General features: G+C 59.8%; 1 protein-coding gene across 1 annotated transcript in view; it reads left to right on the top strand.

Moving 5' to 3' along the window:
- Positions 1-466: 466 nt before the first annotated feature.
- The window catches only part of LHX6 (LIM homeobox 6), a 16,469-nt gene continuing 6,168 nt past the window's right edge, over positions 467-10,767 (top strand). The window contains exons 1-5 of the mRNA XM_027687384.1: positions 467-577; positions 6,106-6,326; positions 8,661-8,761; positions 8,844-8,939; positions 10,559-10,733. Coding sequence (XP_027543185.1) covers positions 564-577; positions 6,106-6,326; positions 8,661-8,761; positions 8,844-8,939; positions 10,559-10,733 — 607 coding nt within the window. The 5' untranslated portion in view covers positions 467-563. The remainder of the gene's footprint in view (positions 578-6,105; positions 6,327-8,660; positions 8,762-8,843; positions 8,940-10,558; positions 10,734-10,767) is intronic.

Raw genomic sequence — 10,767 nt, 5'->3', positions numbered from 1 at the left:
GGCTGCGGGAACGCGTCGGGCCGGGAATTGCGGGGTTCCCGCCGGGACCCTCCAGGGCAGTGTTGTCAGGGGTTTGTGGGTGCCCGCCGGGCCGGGGATGCCGAGAGCTGCGGGGACCCGCCGGAACGCTCCGTTTCGGGGCTGTGGGGAACGGCGGGGCCCCGGCTGACGGCCCCGCGGCGGCTCTGCCCGCAGTCGCAGCCCGACGGGGAGCCGCTGCCCGGCGCCCTGGAGAAGGAGGACGCCCGCTCAGCGCCCAGCACTCCGTCCACGCCGTCCGTCTGCTCCCCGCCATCCTCTTCCTCCTCCACGCCGTCGGCCGGCAAAAACGTCTGCTCCAGCTGCGGGCTGGAGATCCTCGACCGGTACCTGCTGAAGGTGAGCGGGGCGGGGGTGCGGCGGGGGCGGCGGGGGGCGGCGGGCGGCCCTGGGTCTCAGCCTCTTCTCTGCCGCAGGTGAACAACCTCATCTGGCACGTCCGGTGCCTGGAGTGCTCCGTGTGCCGCACCTCGCTGCGCCAGCAGCACAGCTGCTACATCAAGAACAAGGAGATCTTCTGCAAGATGGACTACTTCAGGTAGGGACCGGGCCGGGGCCGCTCCGAGGGGCTCAGCCGCCGCCGGGTGCCGCGGGGCCGGGGCCGCTCCGGCACTGCCGAGGGGAAGGTTTGGAGAAGCCGCCGGGCTCCCCGGAGCAGCCGGGCGGGAGACGACCCTTGGGGCACGGGAAGAGAGGCAGAAAGGGAGGTTGGGGTGCAGTTTCCCACCCTCCGGAGGGGTTCCTGCCCCCCGGCCGTGGCTGTGCGGGCCGCCCCGAGCTCCCCGTCTCGGCGGCGGGAGCGCCCGGCTCTGTGGGTGCGGCGTGGCGGGGATGGTCCCCGCGGCGGGGAAATGGGGATGGGATGGGATGGAATGGCCTCGTCCCGGCTCTTGCCGGAGGGTAAATTGGTGCTGCCGGCCTGCGGTGCCCAGCGCCTTTGGGGAGCTCCTGTCCGAGCTGCGGCCCCGCAATCGCCGGAGCGTCCGCGGCGGGAGCGCGTTACGGAACCGAAACGAGCGACGGGCGGCGGCTGCGGTCCCGGGGCTCGGGCCGGACCCGCACCCCCGCAGCAGCCTGTCCCGCAGGGAGGATGTTCTGTCTGCGTCGGTCTTTCTGTTCTAAACCTTAACCCACGAATTTTCCCCTAATTTGAGTGGAACCAGGGGATTGAGTATCTTGAGCTCCTCGCCAGGGTTTAACTAAACATCGGAACCCCCGCTCTGACTTTCCCCGTCCTACCAGGATGAGGGAATGCTGTTTGACCCGAGAGGAAGGGGAATGGCGGGCAGGAAATGGGAATGACCCCGGCGGGGCGCAGGGGGCTCGGAGCATCCTCCGGCCGCGGCGGAGCTCGGGGCTGCCCCGGCGGCAGCGGGCAGGGGAGCTCGGGGGGCACCTCGCAGATTCCTCCGGTGCTTTTTATTAAAGAATCTGCAAATACCCGATTTTCCGCAGCTCAACCCCCGCCGGGCTTGGTGCGGTGCCGCCGGGGGTGCGGGGCTCATGGAGGCGGGTGCGGGGCTCGGAAAGCCGGGTCGGTCCCGGAGTCACGGAGCTCCTCGTCCTGTCCTATGGTGGTGGTTGTTGTTCTTATTATTATTAGTTATTGTTATTATTTTTAAACTGCAATTTTCGGTGATTTCACCGAAATCTCCCCCACTCCACATAGAAAGGCTCAGGGGGTCCCGTGGCCACGGTGATGTTTTGCGGCACTTTAAGCGTTTTCATTCATTTATCACCGTTCTGGTGCCGTTGATGTGTGGTTTATTTTTGGTTTATTTTTGAGAGCGACTCTTCCCAAAGGCGGTTTTAAAGTAGCGCCGGGATCTCGAAATGACCTTCGAGCAAATGTGGCAAATCACAGCGTTAAAATTAACCTGTTTCGCGAGCCTCCCGTTTGAGCAGCCCCGATCCCCTCGTTCGGTGGGAGCAGCCGGGCTGTTCGCGTCGGTATTGACGGGCCAAAGGGAAACAAAACGAAAATCGCGGAAGCCGCCGCAGGACGCTCCCGGTTCCTGCGGCAACCGTTCGGGGGGCGCGGGGGCTCCCAACCCGCGCTCCGCAACTTGCCTTTTGCGCTAAAAAGTGGGGATTCGGGGAGATTCTTTTTTTATTGGTGGTGGTGAATCTGAGCGGCGGCAGCGGCGGCGCTCGGAGCCCGGCGGGTGCGGATCTGCCTCTCTCGCCCCAGCCCCGCCGGGATCGCTGCGACCCCCGGCCGAGCCCCGGGCCGGCCCCGGTGCGGTGGTCGGGGGCAGCGGGCGGGGGTCGCTCCCGCGGCGGAGCCCGCCGGGCTGAGCCGCCGCCGTCGGTGCCGGTGCGTGGCTGCTCAGCAGGGCTGGGGCCGGGGCAAATCTCCCCGGCTGTCCTCGGCCAACTCGGCTCGTTGGCCGCTCCCTCCTGCACCCGCCCGGCCCTGGGAACACGCCGGCCGGCATCTTGTTGATCCCGGCCAGTGGGACTCAGCGCTTGGCGCAAAACAAACTTGACCCTTGGGATGGATTTTAAAAATTGTATTGATTGTTTGCCGTAGATGAAATGTGTGTGGGTTTTTTAAAGCAAAGCAGAAACCCCATCCTAATGCGTGTGGTTTGGAGCCAAGGCAGATGGAAGGGGCAGTGGGATGCTCTGCATGGAGCACAGGGATGCTCTATCACTCCGGTGCTGGTTCTGACACTGGTGCTGTTGGGGGACGCTGAGGATGGAGGCTGACAGGCACAGGGCTGTCATGTCACAGCCCCACTGCCCACGGGGAGCATGGTTAGGCCTGCTCTGTCTGAGTGTCACTTCCCTGTCCCCGTGAGGGGCTGTGTAGAGGTGCTGGCACTGCCGTGGCTCCGCGGCCTCATGTGCGTTTTTAAGCAAACGCTGCTGTTTCCTGTGTCTTGTCAAATAATTACATTTGGCGTCCAAGGTTCCAGTGCTTCAAGGAGAACCAAATTAAAATTGGATCTCATTGAGCAGAACATTGTGTTCCCGGGCAATGCAGGGGCTGCTCACGGCCAAGCTCCCACGGCTCCGGTCACCCCGAGGCCTGACACGATCCCGGTGTGATTCCTGCTGTGCCCCTCTGTGACCTTGATGGGCAGCCCACGGGCATGTGAGCATGGGGTCACTGGCCTGGCTGTGGCTCAGGTGGGCTCCATCACCTCAGTCAATGCTCCAGCTTGAGCACTGCTGTGTCACAGCATGAAGGTGCTCACTGAGGCACCCGCTGCTCTACTGGGAGATTGGGGTGATGTCTGGAAGCTGCAGCTGCCTCTGAGGGCTGTGTCTGGGGCTTCCTGCAGAGTGGAACCAGGAAATACTTGGAGCTGTGAGCGGCCCTGGGGCTGGGTGTCCCTTCCCCTGTCCCCACAGGCAGGGATGGACAGCAGGGCTCAGGGAGCTGTGGCACCTGGGGACAAGTGGTGTGTGAGAGCCAGGACACACCAAAGCATCCTCCCGCCTCTGCTCTTCCCACTCCCCAGATGATGCGGCCGCCCCTGGGGGAGGTGGGATGAGTCTTTCCGGGATGAGTCTCTCTGGGATGAGTCTTTCCTGGTAATGTTGTTGTCAGCTTTTATCTCCCAGAGTTAACCTTTGTGAAGAGCCATCAGCATCTGCTCACCCCGCAGCCGGGGTTCGAGCCGATGGCTCTGGGAGTGGTTGGGGATGCTCCTGCCTGTGCCACAGTGCTGGGCTTGGATAAAACCTCTGGCTCTGTGTCTCTTGCTGCAGTGCAGCCCTACCACCATCCCTGTCCCTGTCCCAGCCAGGTGGGTGACAGGGGCCATGCGGAGCCCCTCTCCTGGTGCTCAGCTCTTTGGGGTCTCGCTGCCCTGTGAGCTCAGGCACTAATGCCGGTGTTCTGGTGGAGCTCTTCATTTGTGATGGTGACGGGCCGGGGCAGAGTGTTCACAGGCATTTCCCTCCCTGTTCCTGTGGTGCTGGCAGCAGCACAGTGATGGTCCCTGCGGTGACAGTGTTGGGTGATATTGGGTGCTGTGCCTGGCCCCAGCTCACCCTGGTTTCTGTACAGCCCAACTGCTGCAGTGGTGCTGCAGATGGGGGTTGGCCAAGAGCTGCAGGTGCAGCGTCAGCGGTTGCCGGTGCCGCAGCCTGTGCAGCCCCATGCCCACATTGCTGCTGAGCCTCGGCCTCTCTCTGGGTGCTGTTGGTGCCGTGGCTCTGTAGGGGACAGTGACATCAGTCCCTGACTGTGCTGGCTGCTGTGTTCCCACGAGCCCCTGCGCCTTTGGCAGCCTCTATTCTGCTCCCTGGGCACTGCCACCAACCCGGGGGTCCCGCCTGGCCCCAGCGGGGACTCCATCCTGTGGGTCTGGGGCCACCTGAGCATCTCCCCCAGATCCCAGCTGGTGTGTGATGGGGGTGTGTGACCTTTCCTGTGCAGCGCCCAGTGCCCCAGTTTCCCCCATCCCCGTGCTGTGCTCCCCCTGCCCGGGCTGGGATCCGAGCAGGGAGCAGCCATCACCACGTGCCATTAGCTCGGTGCACTGCCCCTCGCTTGATACTGCTCAGCAAGTACGACTGTTTACATAGCACATTGTTCAAAGTAATTCAATTTACAGGAATGATCTTTACTTCTAAATAAAAAATTAATATGGTTCTTTTGTTTGTGCGTTTATATAAACGAGCTGGCACGAAGTCAGTTTACAATGTTCCCATCTGAAGTAAATTAGTGAAGTCTCTTAGCTAAGTCTCTGTATAATTTCAGCATAGAAATGTCCTCTTTCTTTTTTTTTTTCGTTTTTGGTCAGCTATGGTCAGGCTGAAAAATTTAGACCCTTCGTTTCCTCCCAAATAGTTTTGCAATTAGTAATTCCAGCACAGGACGGTCTTTCTACATCTTGTTGAGCCCACGGTGGGCGGCAGCTCTGCGGTGTGGGGTCGGGCACAGGCAGTGTGTTGGTTGTGGTGGCCTGACCTGGGCTCTGTCACCGCCTGTCCACAGCACCTGGGGCTGCACTGGACAGTGAATTGAGGGGTTTGTGGTGCGGGGTCTCTCCTGTTGCTCGATGTGGTTGTTTCTTCTTGGTGTTTTGTGCCTGTGCTGAGAGATTCAGGAGCTGCTCGGGCGGGGCTGGCAGTGGCTCTGCTCCCCACTGTGGTGGGGGCTAGTGAGAGCCCCTGGGGAGCCTGAGGTGGCAACGGCAGTGCTGGGGCTGTGCTGGGAAGCGCGGTGGCTGCAGTTGGGGCTGTGTCAGAGCCAGCACCAGCTCTGCAGTGGCAGAGGACAGGCTCCTTTCTCCCCTGATGCTCTTGCCGCTGCTCATTGCATTTATTTTTTTAAGCAGCAGCAATACTGAAATGCAGAAATCAAACCAAGGCTGTGCCTGGCTCCTCCTGGCAGGCACTGGCCTGGGGGTTCAGGGCCATGGGGGCCACATCTGCTGCTCCCCGTGAATCGCCCGTCCTTGGCCCTTGGCATCCTGGCAGGAATGGAGGTTTTCAGGAGCACACGATCACAGGGTGCAGGGGCCTGGCTGTCTTGTTGCCTCTTCATTGTGCTGAGCTACCTTCCAGCATAGCTCACTCCAGCACAGTCATCATCCTCTCGCAGCGATGAGACCTCCTCGATGGAGGAAAAACCAGATGCGTGCGCCTGTACGTGTGAGGAGAACACACATGGTTTGATTTATGGCAGTGGGAGAGAACCAGCCCTGACACAGTTTCCATCCGAGTCTCACACTGGCTGTTATCAGAATGAAAAATCCCACGGGCTTGGGAGCTGATTCACGGCGCTGCGTCACCTCAGCCCCTCGGCCGCGTCTGGTGCTGCAGGGCTGTGGCGAGTCACACCCCGCTGCTGCCCACAGCACTGCCCACAGCACTGCCCACACCACTGCCCACACCGCTGCCCACACCACTCCCTGGGGAATGCCACCCGTGGGACAGTTTTGCTGCGGGATTCGGGCTGGTCGGGGTGAGCGATGGGGTCGGCGGCAGCGCCTGCGCCCCAGCATCACCCTGCCTATCCTCACCCTGCCTGCCTTCACCCTGCCTGCCTTCACCCTGCCTGCCTTCACCCTGCCTGCTCTCACCTGCCTCTTCTCCCCCCCGCAGCCGGTTCGGTACGAAGTGTGCCCGCTGTGGCAGGCAGATCTACGCCAGCGACTGGGTGCGGCGAGCGCGGGGCAATGCCTACCACCTCGCCTGCTTCGCCTGCTTCTCCTGCAAGCGGCAGCTCTCCACCGGCGAGGAGTTCGGCCTGGTGGAGGAGAAGGTGCTGTGCCGGATCCACTACGACACCATGATAGAGAACCTCAAGAGAGCGGCAGAGAACGGTACGGAGCCCCAGCGCCGCGGTCACGGCCTCACCCCGGGGACCGTGCAGGGTGTCACTGTCCCCTCCCCTGACCCTCATCATGGGGTGTTGGGGTTGGTCGTGTTGTTGCCAAAAAGGGGTGATGGGTGGCCATGGGGTGGCTTGAGCACAAGGCCCTGGGCTGGCAGAGTGCTCACGGGGGTGGCCAACGTGCTGGCAGCACCTGCGGCTCATGGCAGACCCGTGTGCTGCGGGTGATACCGGGGACGAGTGCCTGGTCCTGCACAGCCCGGCATGCAGCGTGTGAGGAAGCTGCTGGGACTTTGAGGCTGTGAGTCATAAATCTAGAAGGTGGGATTGGCGATTCGACAAAACCTTCCCATCATTTTCCACCCGCCCTGCCCATCCTGGGCCGTGCCGCTCCCAGCTGGACGGTGCTGTGCCGTGCCATGGCCGGCCAGCCTCCAGTGTCCCAGTCGGGTCGGTGACACTGAGGTCACACAGCACCACAGCTCCCGTCCCCTTGAGCACAGCCCCATCCTCTTGCGTGGCAGTGGCCAGAGATGCTTGGAGGAACAAATCTGTGGGGTTAGTCCAGCGCAGTGCACAGAGAAGCCGGGCAGTGCCACAGCATGTCCTGTGTGGGAAAGTACCTCAGTGCATGGTGGGCACAGGCAGTGACACGCCATGCCCCGGCCCATGCAGCATGTGGAAACCATTAACAACCTGACGTGAAAATAACATGTTTCTGTTTACTGTGTTTGAGTAAGAGGATGAAAACAGAGTGCCCGGTCAGGCTGGGAGGGTCCTGGCTCAGGACGTGGCTCGCAGCATGTTGGTCCATATGGTCAGCTGCTGCGGAGGCGTGAGGGAGGCAGTGGGAACAGGGATGGAGAGGGAGATGCCACGTGGCCTGGAGGAGCAGTTTGGTGTGAGGACAGCAGGATCTGGCACCAGGGAGCCTTGCAGAGCTGTTACCCCAGCTGAGGGCTGGGATGGTGGGCTTTCTGCTGCTCGGAAGGACCTGCTGGTGTGGGCTGAGCACCACGGTGTTGGGCAGCACTGGGGCACCTGGTGAGTGCCCTGTATGGGCACCTCTGTCCAAGTGTCCCCTGGTTTTGAGAAGGGGGTGGGATCACTTTGGAGTGCTGCAGTTGCTGTGGAGTTGGAGGGCCACGCTCCCCCCTCCAGCAATTACCCAGCAATTTCTTCTGCACATGAGGTTTTACATACAAGAAAAATAAACAGATGTTGCTGAAGTCAGAGTCCCATTCATCATCCGAAAAGAACAAGTCAAACTATATGAGAAAGTCCTTCAACTCAAGCCAAGACAATCACAGCCTGGTCCAGCTTGTGGAGCGAGCGCTGGGCTGTGCAGGCGCATCCTGGGAGTGGGGTGAGCGCCAGCCCTGCTTGGCCTTCCTCCCTCCTCCATCCCTCCTCGGTGCTTCACCTACGCTGCCGAGAGCAGACAGGCATGGCCTGGGCTGCAGAGGGGACCCCAGTGAGGAACGAGGGACTTCAGCTCTGGCCACCCTCCCTGTAGGCTGTGTGGCAGCGTGAGCACAGCTGGGCTCACCCCACTGCTGTGCTTGGCAAGTGGGAGGTCAGTGTCCCCCTGCTGTGTCCCCCTTAGTGTGGCTGCTGTTCAGGGCATGGGCACCCCAAGGCCATGGGGACGGTGTCGCTCCTTCTGCTGCTCGGGGACCCAGGAGGAAGAGGAGATCAGGGTGCTGGGAGGACTTGGAGCCAGGGAAAGGAGCAGAGAGCCCATTGAAACTCTCTGAGCAAATGAAACGACTGATGGAGGCAGCACCAGTGGAGGAAAACGGGGTCACAGGGAGCAGCACAGGGCAGGAGTGATGGATGTCAGTGAGCCCAGCAGAGACAGGGTCCCTTCCCAGCCGCTCCCTGGAGGATGTGGCCAAGTAGTGACCGTGAGTCAGGGCCAGTGGGACATCAGTGCTTGCCCTCACACACCACCTTGACATCCCTCTTCCTGCTGCTGTCTTCCTGTCCCTTATTCCCCAGGGCTTCCACCACTTGCTGCATTTTTCTTAATTCAACAGTAAACACTTCGGGGGAGGTGGTGTCTCCTTCCCAGTGTGCTGAGGGGCTCAGCAGTCCAGGGCAGCTCCCGAGGGGCAGTGCTGGCTCTACTCTTTCTGCTCCCACTTGCAGCAAAGGATGCTGTGGGTGCCCCACCCTGCCAGGCATGTTGTCCCTTGGCTGAGGGGATGCTGTGGGTGCCCCACACTGCGATGCCACCGGCCGTGCTGTCCCCCAGTTGAGCAGCTGCTGCATGTGGGCAGGGGAGTTTCTGACCTGTGGCTCACGGGCTTCTGTCCTGCAGGCAATGGGATCACGCTGGAGGGGGCTGTGCCCTCGGAGCAGGACAGCCAGCCCAAGCCAGCCAAGAGAGCCCGCACCTCCTTCACCGCCGAGCAGCTGCAGGTAGGGGGGCTGGGCCAGGGGGGGCTGGAGGGGCTGCGCCTCCCCGGCCTCATCCTGAGCCCCTCTCTCCTCCCTCCCGCAGGTCATGCAGGCACAGTTTGCTCAGGACAACAACCCCGACGCACAGACGCTGCAGAAGCTGGCGGACATGACGGGGCTGAGTCGGAGGGTCATTCAGGTGAGGGGCAGCTGGGTGGGCACTGCTGGCCGAGCAGCCCCAAGCAGGGCAGGGAGGGTGCACCTAAAGGCTGGCACCAGACAGGGCTCACAGCCCCGTGGCCCCTCACTCCTGCACATCAACCCCACGACACGCAGCATCCAGCAGCTTCGTGCTGCCCTCCCAGTGTGTCGGCTCACTGGCTCCCGTAGCAATGCCAGCACCATCCTCCCTCTGTCTCTCTCGTGGGTTTTCTATTTGTTTTTCCCTCCTGGGATGCAATGAAACAAACCCCCATGCAGCCCCAATAAATCACTGGGTGGGAAAGCTGCCCCTGAGCACACTGTCCCAGAGCTCAGTGCTCTGCCCCAGCTCGAGCAGTGCCAGAGCTCCCCTGGCAGTCCCCACCACGAGCAGGCAAAGTTCTCAAGCTTCAGGAAGTGTTGGGATTGAGAAGTTTAAAGAAAAAGGGGTTTTGCAGCCCCAGGGGACGTGGTGGCAGGGAAGTCCCCACGCCTGTGCCGGGAGGGGAGGGAAAGTGGTGCTGTAGGGACTGAGAAATGTCCCCTCTGCAAATCCCAGCTCACCATCCCTGCAGACAGCCCAGCTTTGCCTCTCGGTGACATTTATACTCATCACTTTAATGTTCTGCTGACATACTTTCTGCATACAATAAAAAGCACGAGTGATGAAAATAAATGTGGAGCTTTCATCCGGGATTGTTTTGTCAATGGCACATTTAAATTTTGTGTGTGAAAATCTGGCTCGAGCCTCTGTTACTGAGATTCTTCATTTAGCTAAAGATCAAGCAGGCTGCACACCAGGTGATTTTTTCATGTGGATATTTTTCAAAGGCGCGTTAAACAGGAAACAATTTGTCAAATGCTTACGACTGTTTCCTTCTCTGTGGTCCAGTGTGCTCGGCCTCAGAGAGCTGATCTTCACTCAGCCTTGGAGAAGGTTTTTACTCCCAGCTATCTTTCAAAAATTAAAGCATGAGAAACAAACCACCTCCTCAGCATAAAAAAACCTTTCCATGTATGTTTTATCTCTAGGATGTAATTCCCTAACTATTCCTTTAATTAGAAGCATTGAGATATGGTCAGAGGGCTTGTACCTGCTGCTCACACAGTCTAGGGCTGTGTCCCACCACAGTACCCTCCTTTCTCAGCTTTAATGTTCTGATGATGTGGCTTTTGAATATGCTAAAACACAAGTGTATTAAAACAATATTGTTTTCATCATCCTTAAAGTCACAACGTCTCCTAGTCTAACCTTCTACTTGGTCTTGCCTCCCCTTGTTCCTCTCCTTGCCAATGCTCACGTGTTTCCCAACTGATCTCAGCTGTGCTTTTAGCCCAGGTGAGCTGGGGCTGCAGCCTGAGATTTAAGACCTTGAAAGGTGCTCCCCTCCTTTGCAGGGGAGTTGAGCAGGGACAAAGCTTTGGCTTCACTCATGCTCCAGTGGGTGTAAATAAAGCTGTGGAAACCAGTGAAACGCTGGTGAGGGGCAGATTTCTCAGTTTTATATCTTTTTTTAAATGCTTGGAGCAGACACCCACCCTGGGGTTGCGGCGAAGGACCACACCTCAATCCAGTTGTCTCTGAAGCTGACGCAGGATTTGCTGCTTTTGTTTCAGGTTTGGTTTCAAAACTGCAGAGCCCGCCATAAAAAACACACCCCCCAGCACACGGTGCCGCCCTCGGGAGCGCCCCCGTCCCGCATCCCCTCCTCGCTCTCCGACGACATCCACTACTCGCCCTTCAGCAGCCCCGAGCGGGCCCGGATGGTGACGCTGCACGGATACATAGAAAGTAAGAGTTGGATACATAGAAAGTAAGAGTTGGA

This window comes from Neopelma chrysocephalum, unplaced genomic scaffold, assembly GCF_003984885.1.
Source record: "Neopelma chrysocephalum unplaced genomic scaffold, ASM398488v2 Primary Assembly neopelma1_74, whole genome shotgun sequence".
Classification (NCBI taxonomy): Eukaryota; Metazoa; Chordata; class Aves; order Passeriformes; family Pipridae; genus Neopelma; species Neopelma chrysocephalum.
The sequence above is the reverse complement of the archived record's forward strand: the minus strand, read 5'-3'. Positions and strand labels throughout refer to the sequence as shown.